At 41.3% G+C, this 25,822-nt stretch overlaps 1 protein-coding gene across 1 annotated transcript in view; it reads right to left on the reverse strand.

The window, feature by feature from the left end:
* LOC115799193 (trichohyalin-like) overlaps nucleotides 1–25,822 on the reverse strand; it is a 56,212-nt gene that overhangs the window by 16,847 nt on the left and 13,543 nt on the right. The window contains exons 4-7 of the mRNA XM_030756214.1: nucleotides 21,584–21,707; nucleotides 20,009–20,188; nucleotides 12,749–12,832; nucleotides 676–795 (exon numbers count right to left, since the gene is read on the reverse strand). Of these exons, the coding sequence (XP_030612074.1) occupies nucleotides 676–795; nucleotides 12,749–12,832; nucleotides 20,009–20,188; nucleotides 21,584–21,707 (508 nt within the window). The remainder of the gene's footprint in view (nucleotides 1–675; nucleotides 796–12,748; nucleotides 12,833–20,008; nucleotides 20,189–21,583; nucleotides 21,708–25,822) is intronic.

The raw sequence follows: 25,822 nt of genomic DNA on the forward strand, positions 1-25,822 counted from the left end.
TGAGCACGCACACACACACACACACACACACAAATCCTACAGGTGTTGTGTACATGCTCGCTTCATTTGACTCTGACGTCTTTCTCAGCGAAAACCTTGGCATTCGATCAAAAGCATAATGATATGCAGATCAAGTGGTGTGCACTTGTGCAATGTGTGTGTACGTCAGTCAGTGCTTGTGCCTCAATGGGCCGGTGTGCCTTTGAATCAAAAGTACAGCTCAATAAGCTCTACTAGCAACGGTAATCTGTATAATTGAAAGGGTATAAAATAAGTGGGTGGAAAAGTGATTGAGGCGCTAGGATAGAATAGTTAAATTAGCTAACAGAATCCCAGGGGTCAACCAATAATGTTAGCCAAGGGTTCACAGTGCAATATATTTCATTTACTCAAAAGCTTTTCAGTATTATACGTTTATTTGTCTACTTGTGTGTTTGACCAAAAAAAAAGACTATGACCCGCATGATAAAAATACTAAGCATGTCTTTCTTCAAGTTACTCCTTCCCATTTCTTGGCAGCCTCAGGTCGCAAACACCGTTATTGGGAAGCAGCAATTCATTAATGACAAATAGGACTCATTCATCGAAGAATCTGTAAAATGTCCTTAAATTTTATACAAACATAAAAGCAGCATTTGAAGCATGCACTTCTGTACCCCCTTGCATGCATTTTACCTTTTTCCTCGTTCCATTCAGCTCCTCACTTAGTTGCTTAATCGTCGCCTCTTTCTCCTCCACCCGTGCCTTAAAACAGGCACTCAGCTTGTCCTTCAAATGCACCATTCTGGCCTTGGCCTGGAGCAGAAAGAGTGGTAAAATGTAGTCACTGTCATAAACTGGAGTCAAGCTTTTAACTTTGATTCTTCTATTGTCAAAACTGATAGGAAGAAGCAATTATGAGCAATGCTGTTGTGGATTTTTAAAAAATCTCAATAAAGTTTTACATTTTTTGAAAAATGTCACACTGTGACTGTCACAGTGATTTTCTTACTCTGCGCACACATTAATATGTTTATACACTTAGATTATATTATAATGTACATGCAAGCACAGACTGCCTCAAGGCCAAACTCAAGCAAACATTGCAGAGCGGGACTGATGACACTGGACTTATCTAATGTGAGGTCAACAAGCGAGTGTGTGTTTTTTTTCCTTTTTTGTTTGTGTGCAGTGTATATGCACAGTGATTTGATGTGTATGGGTTGTTATACAGATACAACAAAAGTTCCCTCACAAGCTAACTAAGGCACTGAGAGTATTGTTTCTGAACTTACCAGTGAGGCATGAAGCAGACCTCCTATGAAAAACTTGCCAACTCTTCTCGGCCTATGCCAAACAGCTTATTCTGCTACGGACTCTTGTTTTGAGCTTCTGGTACCCCAGGTGCTGACAGTCCGGCTTGTCGTTATTGGAGGTAATCTCAGTGCAGAGAGATATTGAGATGCGATCCTGAACCCGTGGCAATCCCATATCTCCTCATTCTGGGACTGAACTCTATCCTTCAAGATGACAACGCTCGCCCCCACAGAGCGGGCTTTATCAGAGAGACTACCTTCAAAATTTGGGAGTGGAGAGGATGGGACGGCCTGCCTGCAGTCCTGCCCTCAACCCCCACTGAGCTCTTGTGGGATCAGCTTGGGGTGTGCTGTTCGCGCCAGAGTGACCAACACAACCACATTGGCTGGGATGCCATCCCACAGCAGTGTGTGACCAAGCTGGTGACCAGCATGAGGAGGTGCCAGGGTGCTGTGGCTGTGTATGGTTCTTCCACATGCTGCTGAGGCGCCTGTTTGTTAAACGAATAAACTGTTAAATTGCCAACATGTCCCATTTCTTCAGACTTCCAATAAACAACACCAAACAAGAGTCAGCAGCAGAATAAGCTGTTTGGTGCTGGCAGAGAAGAAAGTTGGACTTTTAACACTATCATATGACGGGAAAACACTAATTGCTGCACTATTTCCTGACTGGCGGAGATAGTGTTAACTCAAGTGCCCTGGAGATGATACCACTGATTAATTTTCTCCATCTGCTTCCACCCCTTTCCCTATACATGGCTCCACTTTCAGTCCCTCCCCCAAAACCCTTTCAGCCACTGCTGAATACTAAATCAGCCCCCTTTTTTTTAATTTCCAGATAACCAACATTCATTTTTCTCCTAGCATCATTTGGCCATGACATGGTGTAACATCTTATATATTAGGTACGGCTGATGTGAATTATTGTTATTGTTATCTTTTTTCCATTTACTACTCGCCTGTCCAGCTGTATACTATGCATGGCTAAATCATTACCTGTGCATGTGGTACAAATATTGATTCACAGCATTAGTAATGTGCAGTGAAAGCTCGACAGTTAGACATGTTCACGTTGCTGTTTAAGAACCAAACAGCACCAAAAGTGTTTCTTTTGCCAAAGCACAAATATTGCCAGAGGTGTTTTGTGTAATGTTTGTTTCTTGCTGGATAATAATGAAGTCTGTGTTTGAGAGTACACCTTATGTACGTTTGTGTGTACATGTTAGCTAGGGAAAAGGGGAAGAGAGGTGAATGAATTTCGCCACTGCATTCTTCTGCTTATAGACATATATTAAAGTGGTAACTGGTACACAATGGACTACAAACACAACCCTGAGAGCAAGCCTATAGTTTATACTACAAATGTAAACAAGATTCGTCCATGTACAGCAACAAAAACTCCTATTATCCTTGAGTAAATTAAATAGAAACTAGCAATACTGGCTTTGAAAATATTGCAACGCCAGCAATTCTCTTTAGCTTCTTCACTCTGGCTAAAACCTCTATGGGGGCCATCAAAACTTCCTCAATGCCTGAAAAACCTTGTGTGTGTGTGTGACGTCTACGCGCAGACACACTCGGTCATTAACATGTGCATGCAGACAGACATACGTGTCATCACTCAGTGTCCCAGCTGCAAATGAAATCTCATTCTCTCTAACAATCTCAGTAGCCCACTCCAAAAGGCCTCTCTCTCCCTCCTGCCTCCCTACCCCGTCTCTTATTCTGGATCTTCACTAATCACACCCTATATTTTTCTCTCCTTCACTAATCCACACAACTGTTAAAAATCAAAAACAGAAGCTGAGCAGAAACCATAACATGTGCAATTTGTATGCGCTCACTGGGTTTTGTTGGTGTGATCAAATATTAATATATTCTTGCATTTTTAGACAACACTTCTCTATCTTGACACCAGGCTTCTTTGTCCTGCATTGAGACATGTAACAACTTGGGCTGCTCTGAGCTTCTCTTTCCTTTCTTACGTTGTTGTGCCTCCCTATCATCATATTACTTCTCATCACCTGCTTGCATAGCCTGGAACCTCGCCCTGGAAACTGGAGAAGTGGGAAGTGATTTGGAAAAATGAGGGCAATAAAAAAAAAAAAAAAAAAAGCACAGGGATGAATGGAGAGATGTGATATAAGGTTATATGCTAACCCAATCAGCAGGCTGCTGTTTGCCGACAGTATAATCAACATATCGGCCTAATGTCATTACAGCTATATGAGAAATAATATTGCGTGAAATGATATTGTGCGGCGCATGCGTGTCTGTGTGGCGCACACATGAACAAGCTCCACGTCCAGATGTATGTAGCCCCTAGCATTTTTTTTTTTTGGCACAGTAAGGCACAAAGATGCAAAATCGTGCATGAATGCACACATAGTGAAAAAGGCTTTTGTTACAGAAAAAAAAATTCAGGATGATTAATTAATTGATTACCCGATGCCTTTTATTGATTAGATAATACTTATATTGTTTTTGCCCCACCGGCAATTCATTTTTTAAAGATTTTAAAATGTAAAACCAGATTTATTAGGAAGAAGAGATCACTTAAAATGCAATCACCGTTTTTATTTTCTGTGCCCAGCATGCGCACATATGTATATTTGAATAGTCACGCACAAACAGGCTGCCCACTGGCTCTGACACAAAAGGATATTAGTTAGTGTGTGGCTTCCATATCCTCAATGCATGAGGCTGCTGATGGCCTCTATTGATGGACACTGGCGTGAAGCCATCACTCAAGTTATGGAGCTTTAATTGGAGACAGCATAAAACGATAAACCAAGAAACATGCATGGCTGAGCAGCCCAATGTAAACCATTAATCATAGCATAGGCAAAGACAAGTGGCCGCCACGTGCACACGTGTGAGCAGCTGCAGCGGCGCACGCATACTGCTCTCGCGCCGCGCACCTTGCATATGTGTGAATGAGACACATATCGCGTGCGCGGACACACACACACACACACACACACACACACACACACACACACACACACACACACACACACACACACACACACACAGAGAGAGCAGAGACAAGAGTCCCAGTCACATATTCTCATGATAGATGACCCATTTAACTTTGATTTCTGAGAGAAATGAGCTTGCCAGCGATACAGGGTTACCACACAGGCACAAGTGCACACACACACTTACTCATTCATGCTATACACTGATACTAAACACAGGTTACATATATGAAGTCACACAATACATTTAGTTTATATGCAAATAGCAGTTTGCTTTATTTTGCACACAAGTCCTCTCTCCTTCATGTGCACACAGACACACACTTACAGTGCCACTTATTTGCATGTAAAGGTTTATAATATGGTAACATTTGTGATGTAAGCAAGAAGTGAATAATTCAGCTGTGTCTATCATGCATATCCTCTGGTTTTAAATACGGATCTACACTCACTGTCACTCACACACACACACACACACAGAAATAAACACAAAAAAGACAGACGTGATATGTTTTATAAAGTTTGGGGGGTTTGTAGCCCTTCTCACAGCTGTAAAGCCTGGGAAACAAGTTACCAGTGTCATCCTAAAAATGTTATTTAAACGTTTACATGCGCACCATTGTTAAATATCTATGTTTTTACAATGCACTTCAAATGTTTTTAAACAGCAAAAATTGAAATGCCTTGAAGCTTTTAACTATTGCAGCTAATTAACACCGACGTCCACATGTCACTCAGCAATGAAGCATCAGAGAAATCCTAGGACAGATCTAGGTGAGGGCAGGCTGTTTATTAGATAGCAATTGGAGTGGATAGAGATGTGATTCATTTGGAGAGGGAAGGCTGCATTGAGGAATTTCCTGAAAAGATGAATTCTCACATTAAAAGGGAAGATGAGAAGTGACTGCTGCTCTGAGTGAAGTGTGAAGGCCATTCTTCCAAATGGAAAAGGAAAGAAGAACTAAGGAAGCCCAAGGTCTCCGTGTCAGTGGGTGGACCAATTCAGAAGGCTGACATTTAATTGAATTATTTACCGTGGTGTGTCTGCTGCCAAATCCTCAAAACATTTCTGTTCCAGCTTTTGTACAATGAGTAATTATCTCTTGTGAAGTTATACTGTTGCAATCCAGACCTTTGCTTATTTGGTCCTTGATTGCAAACATTCAGCTTACACCTTATTACAGCCACTGTCCAGTGACATATGAGACAGTGTTGATATTTAGACAGATGGATGGTGCACTAGAAGGATAAAAACCTTCTAAATGCACACAAACATATAACACACGCACACACACACACACGTTCCATACAGCGGCTGCAGCCCCTCAGCGCTCCTCTGTCCTCACATGCTTGGTTTCCCCATCTAATTGCTGCCATTCGTCAGTGTGTGTGTGTGTGTGCGTGCGTGCATGTGTGTGTCTGTATTCATATGCTCCTGTACTTTGTGTTTTTGTGTTTCCTTCATAATTCTGTCTCTGTGCATTTACAAACAAGCATGGTGAAAAGAGAGAAAGCAGCATCATCAGATATACAGGTGAGACTGGGAAAAGAGAGAAGGAGAAAGACAGAAAGATACAAAGACCGACACACACATGCACAGAGCTGTCACACTGCCATAGGGCATACAAAACCTGTCAGCATGTAAAACTACTGGCTTGCCAATTGGAATTAGTCTCACATAATATGCCAGCTTCTTCGTCAAAAACAACAAACACCTATTTTATTCTTACTACTGTATATAAACACAATAGGTTACAGTCAGACTCACATTACAAAGTACCATAAAAGTCATCATATTAGGTGTTTCCTGAGTCATCTGTCGCATGGTTCAGAGATGAAGAATTTCAATAAGCAGACAGAAATGCTGCCGCACACAGTAAGACAACAAGGAACCGACAAGGAAGAGTGTGTCAATAAAAAGCCCCCCTCCCAAAATGTAAAAAAAAAAAAAAACATAAGTGAATGCACATCAATATTTTAGACCATTGGCTAAGAAGCTTCCAAATAATACTCCAGATTGAAGCAAATCAAAACTCTAAATGCCTGAAACATGTTAATTTCAACGTAACTTGATATGTGATGTTGACATTTTCATATATAAACAAGCGAGACTGATTGCGATCCTTTGTGTAATCATGAAAATATGACTGTGCTGAAGAGTAAAGTTGTTTATGTTCTGGATGGCCAGTGTGTGTCTGTGAAATTGCATGACAGTGTCTCTCTTGCGCTCTCTCTCTCTCTGTATATTTAATAAGACGGTCAACATTATTATGTTTTTTTTTTCCCCCCTTTCACGTGTGTCTGCATGTGTGTGTGTGTGTTCAACATGATAATTTGTCAGTTTACGTTGTGAAGGGGTAAACAGATAAGCAATCCACAGCACAATCCTTCATCCTGCTCTGATTATAAATCAGCTGGAGCTCTCAGAAGCAATCAGCAAGAGCAATCTGCAGCCGGCACAGACACCTTATCAATCAGAGGGGGCCATCACACTGTCACACATACGCGCACATAAACTCCCATATTTGTACGGTCTTGCACCCACACCCACCTACACATACACTTCAACATAGAGGCAGGTATGCCCCAATTGTAATTCTGCATCCCTACCCTGCAGTCTCCTCTTTTAAAACTTCCATCTTTCTCTCTCTCTCTCTTTTTATTTATTTTTTTGTCATGTGAAACAGGATCACAACAAGTGAGTCGCAACAAGAGTTTCATCCAGCCAGCTGCCTGGCGGCCACACAACCGTGCAGAGCGAGACACATCACTCCTAATTACAGTCTGATATTAATAACAGAGAAAAATATTAATCTTGGAGGTAAACACTAAGCCGCTTAAAGGAAAATTGCAAATAAATCAGATTATCTTATAGGAATATCCTCCAAATAGGCCAGGGGGGTAATGAGAAACCTAGGCCCAACCTCTCCCTCCTTCTCTCCCTCGCTCACTCTGTCATTTCCCACTCCCCATTCTTTTGCAGGATTGAAAAAGGTGTGACTGTGTGTACGTGTCTGGCTGTGTGTTTGTGAGCACGTCTGTGTATTTATAAAGCCGCAGTGTGATCCCTCACTCCCCACCAAAACACCACCACCAGCATCACCTGCCGCCTTCTTCTCTCTTACCGAAAATTGCTGTATTCATTTTTCACCTCCAATTTTATTTTTTCAGCGGTTGGAGGGGTATGGTGGGGTGGGGTCTTGGGGGGGGGGGGGGGGGGGGGGGGGGGGGGGCAGACAGATTCAATTAGGTTCTGTGATTGGGCCGCTGGCATTCAGCGAGGTCATGGAAAGGTTAAGGAATTCAGTGGCACAAACATGATTACAGCTCTGCAGCATTTGATCAGAAATAAGGTGTGTCACGCCAAAATGGTGCTCCTTTATTTCTTGCACTGGGACCACCGGTTTGCACTGAGTGTTATTTGACAACTGAGTACTGGTTTAACTGATTCGTCCAGTGAATGATAATTACATACAGAAGACGATACAGTTTCGAGATGATAGACAGCAGCATTTATGTATCATTTTGTCTTTAACTCACAAAAAAAAAAACTGATCTCAAGACTTAAAACAAGAATCATAAATGCTCTTAAATATTTGAAAAAAAAAGTCCACGGATCAGATTTAGACTCCCCAACCCCAAGTGGCAAATGTTTTCTGGCCCGATGAAACTAAAGCTTCATTGTTTCAGCACAAATGTGAAGTACGATTTGCAGCTGTTCTGCTGCCTACAGAGCGTGTTGTCGCTGAGGGAAAAATTAATGAAGTCCCGAGTTTTACGGGATAGGGCTGCTCACCGGTTGGAGCTGGATATAGATGTTGGGTGATGCAAAAGAACTGGGAAATCAACAGGTAAATCAAAAAAGAGGAACTTTAACCAACAAAAATGTATTTTTTTTGCAGTAGCCCACTCAGAACCCAAGCCTTGACCAATACAGTGACTAACCTCAAGTAAGCTGTTTACACACTGTTTTTTGTGGTTATTGCTACACTTGAAAGTTGAACTAGTTATTCATTTTTTATTTTTTTTGTGTGTGTCAATTTTTTTTTTTAAACAGTCTGGTTTTCAAAGGTTCATTGTTCATTGCCACTCTACTAAAGTGCATGCAAGACCTCCAAATAAAGATTAATATTGGATCTTAATATTTCGTCCTACTGAGGTCTCCTACCTGTAGTGCTACAGGTAGGAGACCTCAGGGCAGACCCAGGTCAAACTTGAGAGATTGTGGAGATTGAGACTGGACCATTACTTTACTTAGAATGCTGCACCTGTGACCTGGAACCGGATGGATCGATGACCTAAGGTCTAAATTGACCCATATAAGCATTTCTGAAAAAGAAAAGGTTTTCACAGGATTCAGTACACAGCACACCCATACTGCTCCCATAGGAATCAAGAGGGTAAACAGCATTTGATCAGTTTGATTTATTGATCATCAGCTGATTTGTAAAAGCAAACGTTTTGGTAGTTTGCTTGTCTGGTGCATTCAAGTGCAAAATACAAGGCCACAAGCTTCCCAGGAGTAGATCTCCCAGCAAACTCACCCCAAGGTCAGTCTGTGCAATGTTCAGAGAAAATGCAAAAAGCCCAAGAGCTACGTCTCAGACTCTACAGGCCTCAGTTAGCATGTTAAATGTTAAAGTTCATGACAGTACAATTAGGAAAAGAGTGAACAAGTATGGCTTGTTTGGAAGGACTGCTGAGTGAAAGCCTCTTCTCGTTAAAAAGAACATGGCAACATGTTTGAATCTGAACATACCAAAAGACTTTGGACTGTCCTTCGGACAGACAAGACCCAAGCGGAGATGTTTGGCCATAATTCACAGTGCCGTGTTTGGCCACAACCAAACAACATATCAGCACCTCATAGGGGTGATTTGCAGGGTTGATAAATTGGGCTCGTTTTGCAGCCACAAGACCTGGAAACCTTTAAGTCGTCTGTATGCCAAAAATATTTTAGAGTCAAATGTGAGGCCATCTGTGTGATAGCTAAACTTGGGTGAAATTGGGTCATGCAATAGGACAGTGACAGGAGCAAATCTACAACAGAAGGGCTGAAAAAGAAGAGAATCAAGGTGTTACAATGGCCCAGTCAAACTTGAAGGAACTGAAACAAGACTGTATAGAAGAGTGAGCAAAAATCCCTCAACAATGATGTGACCGACTGATTAAGTCACACCGAAAACCATTACTTCAAGTTATTTCTGATCAAATATATGGGCAGGTTTATATATATATATATATATATATATATATATATATATATATATATATAAATGCTTTTCTACTCTACATGACCACTCACTTCACAGTATGTTTAATTCATGCATTCACACACACTCAGTCACACTCCTATGAACATATCGGGGTTCAGTATCTTGCCTAAGGACACTTAGGGGCAGCCAGGGATCAAACCACCAACCTTCTGATTAGTAGATGACCTGCCCCACCTCCTGAGCCACACAGATAAACATGATCCTAAAAGTCATTGAATCATTTGGTGTACTTAGTTTTTCCCAGGACTTCACAGCGTACTGTGAAAACCTTCCCGCATGGCTACAGGAGTGTTTCCACTTTGAAAGAGTGGACAGACACAATTCAGACATACCCGAGTTTTGACCAAGTCACTGGAAATTGAGTTTTCTGCGGGTCCATTTTTTTAAGTTTAGCATTTAACCTGCTGTTTGCTCCGTCTTACCTTTGGTAGCTTTAGGCACCAAAATCTACTTAGTTAAGTTTAGAACAACTTTGCTCGCCTAAAAGTGACGACACCAGCGCATTTATTCACATGGCCACTAAACTTCAAAACATAATTATAGTTGTTAATAACATCCAGCACAAGGGGAGGGCAGTCTCAGTACGTGCATGCTGCAAAGCTAACGAGCATGAAAGGAGACATATATACACAGAAACATTCATTTGCACCCTCTCTTTTTCTTTGTAACCCCCCCCCCCCCCCACACACACACACACACACACCTCACATACACTCACACACACATATTTACAGAGTAGCAGAGTAATAAAGCCCACCCTTGCAGTGAAATTAAAGCTAGTCAATGACACTGCCTGCTGAGTACACACTAAATCATTTTTATACTCAGATGAAACAACCAACATAATACCAGCTCTGCACATGTATCTAATATCACCTGGAGACTGAAGAAAAAAAAAAATAACGGAACAAACATAAAACAAAAACAACTAATCAAATACCATATTGGATGTGTCAGATTCATGTCAGTACAAGAGATTAATACTAAATATAGGAAATATGGTACAATAGGAGTATGAGATCTTTTTATATTCAAAATGACCAGGCAGAGAGCACATTATGAGATATTGGATTGATAAACAGGCTGTGATGCTGTTATTCAGTGAGCATAATAGAACTATGACGCTACTCCTGGGTAACCAAAGATTGCAATGTGATTTTAATGCATTTTATAGACACAAGCCCTTCAGTGAGAGGAAATTATGTCAATAAATAAGCAGCCTCACATTTTAAAACAAAGGGAATCATGGTCAATAAAATATGTGCACATATATTATGGTGTTTGGTTATCAAATATGATACATAATACAGTCATGCATCAACACGCCCACACACACACAAACTCTGACCACAGTACTTGGTGAGATCTGAACCCTAAGGTTCTCTCTGACCTTTTAAATATTATTATTGATGCATGCTTGTTTTATGATTTTTGCTATATGCTATATGCTTGCTTTTTTCATAGTTTCAACTCTAAGTTGCATATAAAACACAGAATGACAGTTTAACATTATAAAGTACATAAGAATTTAGGCAGCTGATACTGAAAATTTGTGATGATCAAACAAAGTTCCAATGGCTTTCTACGTGCATACGTATTTCTTTCCACCCTCACCTGATTTTGCCCAGGAGCAGACATTATGACAATGTGTGTCAGTCTCCTCATGTCAATCATCTCTCCCCCATAAATCACTAGAAGCCACATCCCTCAGTGAGATTTCCCATCTGCTAATGTCTGTCAGTTCAGGTTGCAGTCAATAGACCTGTTTGGCACACCCATCCCTTGGTGGGGCCTAATTGTCCACCGCAAACCCTCAAATATGTCCTACACTCCTCAACTCTTGTGAACCCCCTCTCCCCCCCACTACGAAATCCCCATTCCGTTCTCAGGATGGGTATTTACATGCCCCGCGCCGTGGAGAGCAAACAAGCTCATTTAAAAGTTCACATGCTAATGTGTGACATTTAATTCAAACTTTACACGGGGAAAAGGACACGCTACAATAGATTTTGATTCCTTTCTTGTCCCTGAATCTCATCATCTTTTGCCTTCCATATTTATGAGCTGAAAAGGCGGGACACCTTGGAGGAGAATAGGGGAGGGGATCGGGAGTTTACTGTTTGAAAAGTGGGTTGGGTTAGCGGTGATTATCCAGAGTCGCATTCTTTGTTGATACTGCTGATATGCACAGTTTATTGATTGTTCATCCCACTTAAAGCCACGGTTTAGAAATCCTCTAAGTAGCTCCTAGGTTTCCTGCTTCGTGTGTATGCAATATTCGCTAACTGCAATATTATTTATTTATTATCAACTCTGAATTTCTACTGGCTTCTAATTTTAGCTAGGAACTTCTTGGCTCAGCTAACTGCAGTGACAACTGTCTATAATATCAGCTGTAAGTAATTTATGGATTTCCAAGTCACAAAGTGAAAGAGAAGTTCGAAGTGGTCTGGTAAATGTACTTTGAGAGGAAACATCTGCTCGCTCAGCAAAATACAGTTTTCAAGTGTTGTTTTGGTATTTCAAAGGGGTGGAAAGAGTGGAAAGTGGAAAAAGTACAAAGTTAAATAAAGGGGCTGCGATTGAGACAGGTCGCAGTTTCTGTGTATGTCTGTGAGCTACATTCTTGGTTCCACCAGCTGGCTGGCTGCCACACAGCCACATGCACTGGATATTACTGTACATTCCCATGAAGATTTATGACTAATCTAGATTTTATTTGTAGATGCTGAGTATTTAAATCTTAAATCCCGAGTCACTTCTTCTGTGTGTGTGTGTGTGTGTCTGTGTGTGTGTGTGTGTGTGTGTGTGTGTGTGAGTGTGTGTGTGTGTGTGTGTGTGTGTGTGTGTGTGTGTGCGCGTATGTTTATAATACCTTGTGGGGACAATTTTCCTGACATATACTACGTTGTGGGGACCAATTGCTCCTTGTGGGGACTGGAACCTTGTCCCCACAAGGGGAAACCCTGTTTTTGGGTCAGGGGTCAGAGTTAGGGCTAAGGTATGAATTGAGTTTAGGTTAGGGTTAGGGTTAGGTATGTGATGGTTAGGGTTAGGAAAAGGGTAAAGGTAAGGTTTAGGCTGTAGAAATGAATGGAAGTCAATGGAAATTCCCCACAAAGATAGCAAAACACACGTGTGTGTGTGTGTGTGTGTGTGTGTGTGTGTGTGTGTGTGTGTTTTATCTTCGTACCTCACACAGAAGTGTCTCCTCCTTCTGGTGAAACTCTGATAACTCCCTCTTCTGTCGTTCCACCTGCTTTCTGCTGGCCTCCAACTACAGAGGGAAAGAAAGTGTGCAAAAGGAAACTAGTGCAATTAAAATGAGGGGAAAAAATAAAAATAAAATAGTAGCCTTTTATGGGGCTTAAACTGTTTGCATTTCCAAACTGTTTGCTAATAAGGATTTGGAATCTTGCATGATTTTAACACATTTGAGGCCTGGAAAGAACATATTTAAAAACACATTGATGTGAATCGAGAACCAACGCTAGCAAAAGACACAAATGGATGTAAAATGTAAATTTTCTGAGCCAGACAAAAAGATTTGTGATGTCCAAATAGTCAGCTCGTTTTGTGTGAGTGCGTGTGTGTCTTACTCCGTCTCTTTCTCTCTCTCTCTCACACACACACACACACACACACACACACACACACACACACACACACACTGGGATCGACCAGGACAGGCCAGGGATGAGCACACCCCATCTGATCTGTGGCCCGTTCATTCATTAGACCCATGCTCTCCCCTATTGATTTCAGCTTAAGTAATGAGAAAGCTTATCCAAAAATCTTTAGCATTTGGGCTCCAACTTAAGGGAATCAATGGGGCCATTTCCCATTTTGAACAGCACATACGCAGGGGTTTTATGTATGGTGAACGGGACAAATCCTGATGCTGATAAATCAATAAGCCTTTTTGTCAATGGACAGGCATGCTTGCACTCACACATACATGCATATATGGACACACTTGACTGATAAATGGTATTTTTGAGGCAATTAAAGTGAGCTGTAAACATATGAAGGCCAATCAATTGGTCAGTGAGGTCTATTATCAAGGCTTTAACACTGATTTAGAAGGGGCTTTAAGTGTGGCACAGTCACTTGTGCAGATCAGCAGCAACTAGAGACCTGCATAGATCAGTGCTGCACTGTGCTAAGCTGCTCACCCAACAAGATAGTATGCACCTCACCTCTAAACACTAGAGTAAAGAAAAAGAGGAGACTTAGTGTTACTAAATGACAAGCCAAAGGCTTATTGTTGTTTAATAGATTTTTGGGGGGTTTTGGGGGTTGTTTTTTTGCTGCTTATGAAATAAGGCCCTAATTGTAACCCTCACTTTGCACTCTCTCTTTAATAACCGGACCTTGCATCTTAGTGAAATAAGATAAGTGGAGGGGAGGAGCTGTTTGCTGAACAATTCTATTTTAGCAGGGACAGAGAAGCTTGCTAGGAAGAAAACTAATACATCAGTGCTGTCCACCCCACCCCAACAACCCATCCCCCAATGCTTCTACTGTGCTAAAGGTGAGACACGCGCGTTAGCAAAGTTAACCCACAGACAACATTTTTCTGAGGTAATTGGTTCTGCATTAATATTCATTTGACTCTGCATTCAGTGACTATGGCTCCCACTTCTCTGCTTTCATGCACTGTGCCTATGTCCCCTGGTACGCCACACAACATTAACCCTATAACTATGATTATGATTTCAGCCATACACACGCATTTACCCTTGCCTCCCTGAAAGGCAAGTGATTTAAGGCTCGGCCAAAGCCCGTCTTTTCTCTCGGTGTGTCTTAGCCTCTCTCTTAATTTACAATTTCATGTGTGTAACATGTCCAGTTCTTTCATCCCCCTTTTCACTGTGGTTGATCGGGTGCATGTGCATGCATTTTGCTGAGGCATGACATTTCAATTGTGCATCCAATCAAATTGGAAAAGAGGCAGTAAGAAAGGTTGGGGAATGATGAGGGGTGCGGGGGTGTGCTGAGGGTTGCAGACCAACCGTTACCATGGTGAATCATTTCTGTCAAAACCACCAAGGTCACAACTGCTGACCTGCAGTGTTATGGGACTTTGGAACAGCATACTGTAAATGGGCACGAGGAATTCACTCTCTCTTTCCTTTTTTACATGTTTGCCACTTACTTTGCTTTCTTTCTCTCATTATGTTTTTCTACATTTCTCCTTTTCTGCTTTTCTTTTGCCATTTGAAAAACCAAAAAGCGTCTTCGTCTTGCCTTTCTTTATTACTTTCATATTTAAGATTGACTAATTGTACCATTATGAGACCTTTGGTGTTACTGAATCCATTATGCATGGCCTGTGCTGGCAGTGGGTCTGAACACAGCCTGTTTTGAGTCATTATAATTCAGTTTGCTAACAGCGCAGCCATTGTGCTAGTGTGGGGTTAGGGGAGATGGTATGATAAAATATTGAGGGCGAGCAAGGCAGCTGCAGATGCTAGCTGTCATGTGTGAGCGAATGAATGTTATGACAAGCATGTTTAAACATTCATGCGGGGAGGATAGTTTAGGAGGGCTTTTCATTAACACCAATATGTCTTCGTCTCCCTGGTGCAGACACTGCTGGTGGAAGCATGACAACAACAGGGAGGAGAGGAATTAACATCTCGAGAGGAAACTGCCACATATATAGAGAGAAGTAGAAACAGTCGGTCCTGTGCCGGAGCACACACACACACACACACACACACACACACACACACACACACACACACACACACACACACACACACACACACACACACACACACACAAGCGTACACGTTTAACACTGGCTGACTAAACTAACTCTAACAGACAACTTTCTCTTATTTACCAGGACAGCTGTGAAAATGTAACATCGTGTTCTCAGCTGATCACGCAGCGCTCACATAAGAAGATGCAAAACGTCAGTGGTTTCTCACAACAACAGAAATTATTTCTCAAATAAAGAATAAGAATGTGGGAGGTTTCTGTGCCAAATGTGCACCACCCTGCATGCTGTTAGGATGTCGGGAGATTTGACTGGGTTGCAACGGTGCAACTTCTTGATGGTTTCTGGAGACTAGAGAGAAGAAAAGCTATTTGTGGCACTTAGTGGAAGCGCAGAGTATCTAATCAGTTTACATAACCTTGATGAAGTGAGATCAAGGAACAATTACAGGTGATAAATAAGGATTTAAACTAATGCTGCTGTGGTATATGGGTCAACAATGTGTCCATGTAGAAATGAATCATGTTTTTTTTCTTATTATCAAGCCACCTGAAGTATCTGGGTAGGCAGTGATTAAAAAGATGGCACAGAAACAATGTTGTAAAACTGTTCAACGTCACTCTCTTGTTACCGAGGCATGGTATTATGAAAAGGAGCAGACACATTGTAGCAAACTCAAACTCCATTTAATGGAGTGCAAAATCAATACTTATGCTGATGATCTCATGAAGTCAAATCAAGGCGAAGCAGGAAAAAAAAAAAAAGGAGCATCACGGATTCTCAACATAAGTGGCTTTGACTTGCAAAATGTGTTTGCATAACATGAGCTTTAGTTAATGTCATAAATGGCTTTAAATGCTGCAAGGTGCATTAGGAATATGCACAGTCATCTGTTTTACCTACACCTTGATGCAAACATTTTGAATTAATCTAGTTTTCACTGGTCAAGCAATTCCATTTTGATATTCAAATTTGGTGTGTGCGCGTGCACGTTTGTGCATGACTGATCTAATCAGTCTTAAATCAGTTAATAAGCCAAGGACACAGAGGAGATGACTCAGCTGATGTGAGCATGAGCTAATATTAGCATCTCGGCCCCCCCATTCAGGACCTGTACTGCACAGAGTAGCTTCTACTGTTTGGTCTTCCCATTACAAAAGTGCACGCTTTGGACATTAAGCCCCGCAGTTAAGCGCACCACAGTGAATTCCATTAGCACATTAGCAAAGGTGCCACGACCTAATGCTAAGGTTGGGTGCAGCTTTTAATACCTCACAGTATTTGTTCTTTAAAGCAGCTTAAGTCGAATGTGAGGGCAGCCCTGAAACTGTTCTTAAAACTAAAACCAAGGCTAATCCAAATGGCAGGTTTTTATATGTGAAAATGCCGTTGTTGCCGCTCTTCTAAGGGCGCTTGTCAGAGCTCTAAACAAAGTATAAATCTTATCTTAATGCAACATTATTCTGGTGGTGGTGTTTTAATTAAAGGTCTCCCACTGTCACATATACAGGCCAGACTAGACGGGAAGACGAGTCCCGTTCTGTCAAAACGAGCAGTCATTTCCAAACCACACATGATCAACTACATGCCTCGATGTTCAAACACAGGCAAACAGATACATATACATGAATGCTGCCTATTAATTAAAAGCCAGAGCATGAAGTTGACTTGAGGTAGGCGGTTTGTGACACCACAAATCTGGGAGACTTCCTGTAAGACATAAATCTGTTGTGTTCTCACTCTCTCTATGGCATAGGCACAACAAAGACAGTCTTGTCTCCCTCCCTTTTTTTTTTTTGCCCCTCACCATTCATTAGAAGCACAAGCAGCTGCGGCCAGGTTCAGAGACAATCTACATTCTCTCTCTTTCAGTCACTCATTAATTCCCTCTGTCTTTTTCTCTCTGCTTTGCTCTTATTTTTAGCCACTTTCTCCCTCCCTCGCCCTCCATTTCTCGCTGTCCCTCTCCAAGACTCCCTCTCTCTTCTCTCTAAACATTGTCTCTTCCACATGGCCCGGATAATGAGTGGTGGAGCTAAACGAGAGGAAACACGGCTCACTATTAGGAGGGGAACGCTGACTGAAGGTTTTAAATAAACGGAGAGAACTTGAGGCCAAATTGTATTTCCAAGGACATAAACTAATGGAACAGCCAGACATTCTCTGAACAAATACACACTCTGTTTAAACAACCATAATAGTTGTAAAAATATACATGTCAATTTAGATCCGACTGAGAGACAGGCTGGCAGAAGGCAAAGAGAAATACATATAAATGCAGATATCCCCACATATGAAAGCACAAAAACAAACACTGTTCAATCCTTATTTTCTTTAGTGTGGAAAGCCTATTATCTCACATTTAACTGCAGAACAATAAGGACTTGAAAAAAACATAAATGCTCGTCTCTGCCATTGAAAAGTAATTAGGCAAACGTGTTTTCTTAAGTGCCTCTGATATGCTCTCAGGCACAGAAACCCACACCCACACATAAGCACACAGAGAGGAGCCCACCCTGCCTCAATATGGGGTTAATTGGGTTATCTAGTCTGATTAGCATAACTAATTAGGATCCTTGTTAACGGAGAAGTGTTATTTATTCAATTAGCGCTCTGTGTGTACGTATGAAGCTGCGCGTGTGTATGGAATCCCCTTCATCACTGGTATAAGTTCAAGTGAAGACGAAGCAACGTAGGCATGAAGGGAGACCTGTGGGCGTCTATGCGCGTGTTGATTTCATCATTTATCTGTTCGACACACAGATGTTCACTATCAGGTGCCAGGCACTTCAGCCTCCCCCCACCCCTCCAACACACACAAATACTCCAAGCCTGCTATGCTGCAGCTCTTAAGCCCCTCGTCATCATCATTAGATTTCTGATTAGCATAATTAGCACTGTTAACCAGATGAGCTTGAGTGGAGCCAGGCTGTGCCAGTCAGGGCAGCTGACAAAATGTCAAGCTCCTTGCACCTTTTCAGGTTGCAGAGGAGGCCACTTGTTCCCATCAGGTGGGTTTATGGCACATTTCCATGCCCTCACTGATTGCTGACAGATAACACAGCAAATCATCTTTGCAGTGAATTTTTATGCAATGTGTACCAAAAAAAGAAGAAAAAAAACAAAAAAAAAAGTCAGAAGGGATGATTTCTTTCTCAAGGCAAGCAGCCTGTAAAGTGACACAGATCTTGAAGTTGTATCAGTCGATAGAACAACACTGAGCTCATACCACCAATTTATTCATTCATGTTTGCAAATGCAGATGCTGTCTTTTGTTTGTGATGCTTAACATGCGCTTAAAGCCGACAGTAAACACAGAAAAAGCAAATCAACAACGCTCCTCTAGTCGTCAGCTCACAAGTGAAAACTCACAAACACACTCCAGCACTCACAAATAACCAGAGAGAGGAAAATGAAACAGAGAGAAAGAGAGAAGGAGCGCTACATTTACTGAAATTAAACATTTTCTCATCAGCCTGAGGGTGCAGCAGGCCCACTAATGTATTATTCATCCCCACTTCACAAAGGAACATTAATCAATTATGAAGATATGAGGATCTTAAAGTATAGAGGAGAGACGAAGAGCGGCTTGTTCGTATTAATATGCGGCCGCAATCGTGTGCCTCCACCCCCCCACCCCCTTGGTCCTCAAATCAATATTTTGCAGATTAATTTGGAGCGGTTGTGGCGAGATGGCAGGATGGAAGGGGTGGGGAGGGGGAGAAGAGAGAGTGTCTGAGGTCTGAATTAAGGTGAAGTGTTTTGTTGGGGGTTTTTTCTAAGCCTGTGCAAGTGTGTGCATGTCAAAATATACTGTCTGCTGCACTGTTTTAGGAAAACATATCAAGTCTTCTCAATTAAGGTACGACCATCATACAAAAAAAAAAACATCTTGAAGCTGTGAGTTAAGATTTTGATATAAACATGTATCAATTTGTAAATACTCAAAGGTTGTAAGAGGTAAGCTGATGTAAATCAAATTGATGACTGAAAGATTCTAATCATACTGAAACTGTTGATGAAGGTGTGTAACTTCCTATTGGCAACCCAGTTTGCACACTTTTACCCGCTGATGAGTCGCTCTTGTTTAGCTACTGAGTGCATTAATACACTCGCCTCAAAATTCAAAATAGCTGCCTTCTTAGCCCACTTTTTAACAGCCTGAATATAGTCCTTTCTATCTTCCTCAAACCCCCTCTTCCACTCTTTCTCCATCATCTTCTCTTCTAACACCCTCTTTATCCACTCCTCTGTCTTCGGTTGCTCCTGCCTTCTCCTCTCATCGTGCTTTTTTACGCTCCTTTTTATCTTTTATTTTCTCTTCTTCCTCCCTCTGCCTCCATCGAACCTCTTTTTTCTTTAACTCCTCCTGCAGCTCATTTGTTCTTACATTCAGCTCGGAGAGCTAAAGTCAGACAGGGAAAAAAAAAAAAAAAGGAATGTGCAGGCAGTCACATCCCTGCAATGAGTGGAACAAATGAGGTACCAGTCACATAATCTAAAAAACTAATCTGAAACATCAAGAGACCTCATTGCGAGACAACATCCTGCAAGACAGCAAAAGAAAAAGTGGGTCAGGGAAAAGATGGCTAAATTGACTGGCATTAAGTGAGTGAATTTATGTTTTATTAAACCACACATTAATAGCTGTTGCATGTGTAATATGTAAAAGTGCATGTGTGCAAACAGCAGCCCTGAATAGTACACATGTAAGCCTTTGCGCACCTGAGCCCGCGTGTCAGCCCCCTCCTGTTGCAGGAGCTGAATGTTAGCTTGCAGTTTGGTGATGCAGATGTCTTTCTCAGCAATCTCCTTCATGTTGTCTTCGTGGATCCGCCGCAGACAAGACAGCTCGCTCTGCAGGTGCACCAGCCTCTCGCCGCTTTCCAGCACCTGCGTTGCAGTCTTAGCCAGAAAGGAATTAAGATGTGATTTTTTTTTTTTTTTCCTCAAATGAGACAAAGGTTTATTTTCATTGACAATTATTCACTGACTAATACTCTTCATGCAGTTTTTCCAAATTGCATTTGATTACTTTTTCATAAATGTCTTGCAATAATCTGAAATGAATTGGAATGAATAAAATTAAATTTTTATATCAATTCTTAATGTCTCATTTGAAAACAGAAGTCTCTGTAATTACAACTGCAAGAGCATGAGCGATAATTGCCTGAGTTGTGTAAGACAAATTCATAGTTAGAAGCTTGCATTTTACAGATTAAAATATAACATACTGTAATTACATCATTTAAAGTTTTATGGGTATGCACTTAATTTGGCCACATGTTCTGGAAACCCATTCATTTCACACCAATAGTGGATCCACGCTAACAAACAGTATTTTTTTTTAATTGTTGCAATCACACATAGCAAAGCTCCATGTGTGTATGTGTGTGTCCTGTGTCAGTAGATCTGTTTGTGCATCTGCACTGCAGAAGTACCAGCTAAACAGAAACACAAGCAGAATAGAAAGTACATAGCCATTTGTTGAAAATGTGATTAACAGAACAAGCTCCAGTTCCTCTACTTGTTTCTCTAAGGATCTGTCTGTAATCACACAAACCACTAATTAGCAGCAGTGCAAATGAGTCAACTCACAAGCAGCATAAACAAACAGTAACCAGCCAACACACACATAAACAACCAACAAGTCTGGGTTTACCACAAGCACAAAATGCATGTGTGTGTGCGTGAGTGTGTGCATTTCTGCAAGCCTGTGTGTGTGTGTGTGTGTGTTTACGTGTGTCTTAACCATAAGCCACAGAAGACAGTAAAACAGCAGTGGGTATAATTTAGTGACACCCTGTAAGGAGGTGTGGGAAGGTTGTAAAAAACTCTCCCTTTTAATCCCGGCCGGCGATGCCATGTTTGTTACCCAGGGCTCTGAGATATGCTGGTAATTCATCACACACGCCATGGCTTCCTGTTAAACCTGACTGCACATGGAGCGCTTGTAGCACAGCTGCCAAACCAATATCGTAAAAAAGACTTCTCCACCTTTTAAACAGCCTTATGAACAAATGCTGGGAAAAAAAAGATAAAAAAAAAAGAAAATAATTTGCTTAGCAAGTCATTTAATTGTGTCAGGCTTAGAATTGCTATGAAAACAAGAAAAAGATGTTTGTTTACATTGTATTCCTTTTTTGGGAACTATCTTGAGACCTTTGACAACACTTTGAAATAAGGGAAGTCAGGACAAATACATGCATATGTAATTAAGCCAGGACAGAATCTCGCGATGAGGTGCAATCCTGGTAGTCAATTCTTTGGAATGCACTAAAATCAAGTCAAGTCAATTACCTTGTGCTTTTGTTGTATATTCTCTGCAAGCTCCCTCTCCAGATCCGAGATGACAATGTCCTTGGTTTGCAGCTGGACTTTCACATCTTCCATCTCAGATGTCATCATGTCCAAGGAACCAGTGCTATAACGGAAAAACATGAGGAAGAGGAGGGACAAGGTGAACTATTAAAGAAGCAGATGGATGTAAAATACAGTAAGGAAAAAGTCTCTGTACAGGTACCTGCATGTGTTGTTGTTATACATTAACAACATATTGTACTAGAAGGAGATTGCATCCATTAATAAGTGATCTGAATTGTAGAGATAAAAGCCTGATCATGGTTACATAAAAAAATAATCACAGTATATGTCAGTGCATAAGACTGTTTCCATCACCAGAATAACAGAAACTGTATGTAAGACAAACCCTGCGTAATCTGTGATCCTTAATTGAAATGTATTAACCATCAATGTAATGCTATCATATATAAAATAGGAATGTGCAGACAACATGCAGCACATGTATAAAGTATAAAATGTGATTCAAATTCATCTAATTCAAAAGCAGCAGAGATGCTGAGCCTGTTGAAATTTGTGCTAGGTGACAGCAACCAGAGCTGATACGTGTTTCTCTCTGTGAGTGTGTGTGTGTATGTGTGTGTGTGTGTGTGTGTGTGTGTATCAGTCTGTGTGTTTCCCGGCGGTGAAAATACGTTAACTCTGCCCAGACACCTTTCTGAGTCACCAGTGACAGCTGTCACACACCCAAGATGGAAAGAAAGAGAAAAAAAACAGATCATACGGTACTGTTCACAAACACACAGGCACGTACAAAGACATACACAGACACGCACACGCACGCACACATGCGCACACACAATTTCATATTTACCAGCCTCATGAGATGAGCTATTCTGATGAAACTTTGCACAGATTAAAAATGTTAAACTCACATTTGATCAAGCGTGTCTACACTTTCACACCAAGTGGAGAAGGAAAGGCAAGATTTGACAAAAGTGACATGTGAGTGGATAGAGAGCGCTGAGAGTTAAATCTTTCACTTTGGAAAAAAAAAACAACTTTTCAGTCAAATGGAGTAAAAGCCACAGAGGAGACAGTGAAAACTGACTTTAGATTATAGTCTCTTTCTGTCTCGATAGGAGAATGGGAAAGTCTATGTTCTGCTGTTATTAATCCACTGCTTTTTTTTTTATTATTTGATTCTAACTTCACTCTTCCTCTGCTGTAAATTTTCACCGGACAAGGAAAAATGTACAAGACCTCTGCGAACAGCACTTTATGTAGCATATACGTGTATGTGTAAAACTTATTTTCCTATGGGTTTGATAGGAAAACACTTAAACAACCCCAAATGCAGAAGAGACACTTCAAAGATGCACGTGAGTGCGTGTAAGCATACGTTCAGTGCAGAAAACACTCACCGGGAAAGATCTTGTCTTATCTTATCTTGTCCAAAAACTCAAATGCATAAACACACAACTAATATGTAGTCGTAAGATTTAAACAAAAAAAAAGTATAATTTGTATTACTTAATGTACATAAGCCGCTATTTTCTGCACCATTAATGGATGAAACAGAATTTTATTAACAAGAGGAGGATCCTTCATTCCCAACAGTTTTGCTTCTTTTGGGAAAATAAAAATGAAAACATGCAGCAAATCCTGATCTGCAACAAGTCAAAATGCAAATTTATTCATGCCATTCAAGTGTGTATGCATCTGTGGGTGTGTGCGCATAATATTGCAGGTCATGATTATGCATATAACAAATAAGGCTGTATAGCTTGCTATATTGCAATATACACTAAGTACTTGTGCTAAACAAATGACACAATGTCACACCACCAGAGGAACAGAGAATTCCTATTAAAAGCCATAAGTGTTGTTATGATTACTGTGTGGACAGAGAGAGCAGGTTGAGTGAATGTGACTGAAGAGTGTGTGTGTGTGTGTGTGTGTGTGTGTGTGTGTGTGTGTGTGTGTGTGTGTGTGTGTGTGTGTGTGTGTGTGTGTGTGTGTGTGTGTGTGTGTGTGTTACTGTGACTGTGTGTGATATTAAAGCAGGCTCTCGATTTCTCAACCTGTCATTCAGCCCTATTAAGCAAGGCTAACAAAATTAGTCATGAATATGCAGTAATAACAAATGCAAATTGCCCCCACTTCCCCCCCACACGCTATGCATGTGGGTGTGTGAGTGTGTATACATATGTGTTTGCCCTCAGGGCTATAGACATTGGCTCTGTAAACCCAATTCTTTCTACATCATTACAGCAACAAGGCATAATTCATAAGAATAATCTCAACATGTATGCACTCTGGCATGCACGTGCAAGTGCATACACACACAAAAAGGACACAGCCCCCCACCCCCACCCCCCCGCGCGCGACTCGCTTCACACGATGGGGTTCATACGCGGCAGGTTAGTCTTAACCCTTGAGAAAAAAAAAAGGCTGGGGTTTCCCGCTCCACATTTTATGCTGAAGACACCACCGTACACGTGTTGATGCATGTACACACACCAACATGTAGATAGTCTGTTGCCTCCGTGTCCCCAGGGTGGTGTTTGACACAGCCTGGGTGCTGCCACAGCAATTAACCTCCTCGTTAATGAGAGGAGTTCTGTCAAGCAGCCAGATGGCACTGCCTGGCACGCTGCCACGCAGAGACACATGTGCTCATACGCCCACGCCGGTTCATTCATAGATGCACATTCACACACACAGTAATGCGCATATACACATTTAGGAACACGTGCACGCAAAGCAATCGTGCCCCCACCCCCCCAAAAGCCCCCACTGTACATCTAACTGTTGCTGGTTGTCAGCGTCCCTCACCCCTTCCTACTGCACCCCCTCCTTTTCCACCCTTCTCCTGCATTGTCTTCTCTCCATCATTCCTCCCCAGCTCCATCTCTGGCAGCTGCTTATCCATGTCGCAGCACTGCAGATGTCACAACTCATCAGCTGGGAGAACAGCAGGGGAGGAGAAGAGAGAAGATTTTAGAGGAGAGGAGGAGTTTCTTGCATCTCTGTATTTGACAGAAAAGCAACCAACTGGATGAAGATTTATGTATTCACGCATGACTGACTAATCGATGTGCTCATTTCAGGACTTTTGTTAATGTTGGGCAACTTTTTAATACACATAGAAATGTTAGTCATGTTTTTTTGTTTTTTTTTTAATAATCAGCTGTATCATCTGTTTATATTAACAAATGGGTAGATATGAGCACTGTGATTATTCTACTTTGTGTGTTTGTTTGTTAATGAGCGTGGCACTTGGCCACAGCACAGCCCGCTGTGTGTGCATGTCTGCATGTCCATACAGCAGCCCACCAGGCCTCTGTATTGATCAGTTAGCTTGGCCTAATAGGAGAAGAGGAGCCTGACCTGGGAAAGTCAATATGGAGAAAAAGAGACATATCCTCCTCCCGTCCTGAGAGAGAAGTGGAAGAGAGAGGTAGGGAGAGGAAGAAACAGACGAAATAGACACAGAGGCAGAAAGTGCGTCTACTGTACACTGTCAGTGCAGAAGAAAATGGTGAGGAAAGAGTCTGCAGACTTTCAGGGAAACAGCTGGACAACAGAAAAACAAGCAGCGCCAGAAGAAAATAATAATGTAACAATAATGAACCCCCAGTCTCTTAAAGCCCATATAGCTTATCACTCTGTTAACAGAAAAAAAGTTTGGAGTTTTGAATTAGAACAGTCTCACTGAGGGATACCGCCTAAGTTTCAAATAAGTGAAGTTCCTACCTTTCCCAAATGAGAATCAGGATATTCTGTCAAAGCTTTATTTTTTTCTTCCTTTCTTTCTTTCCTAACTAACTTTCAGCATTTGACTGCTTTTGGCAAAGGAAAACAGCACTCAAGTTAACTCCAGTGTTAAAAAAAAACTCTGCTGGAGATTATACTAAGGGAAAATAATTAAAAAATAAATAAAAATTGAGATAGATGGAAAAAACTGACACCCACTCACACATCAATACATTGATAGATCAATGCGTGTGTGGGTGTATTTGTATGTGTGTGTGTGTGTGAGAGAGAGAGAGAGAGGGTCTATGTGTGTGTTCTGTACACCATTTCAACAGAAATATATAAATAAATTTGTAGATAAACAAAAAAAAAAAAAAAAAAAACGGAAAACGGAAAAGTAGATAAAAGACTTAGGTTTCACCACGCACACGCATACATACACGCACACACACACCTGGCTGAGTGATGCTACCCTGGAGG

This window comes from Archocentrus centrarchus, chromosome 20, assembly GCF_007364275.1.
Source record: "Archocentrus centrarchus isolate MPI-CPG fArcCen1 chromosome 20, fArcCen1, whole genome shotgun sequence".
NCBI lineage: Eukaryota > Metazoa > Chordata > Actinopteri > Cichliformes > Cichlidae > Archocentrus > Archocentrus centrarchus.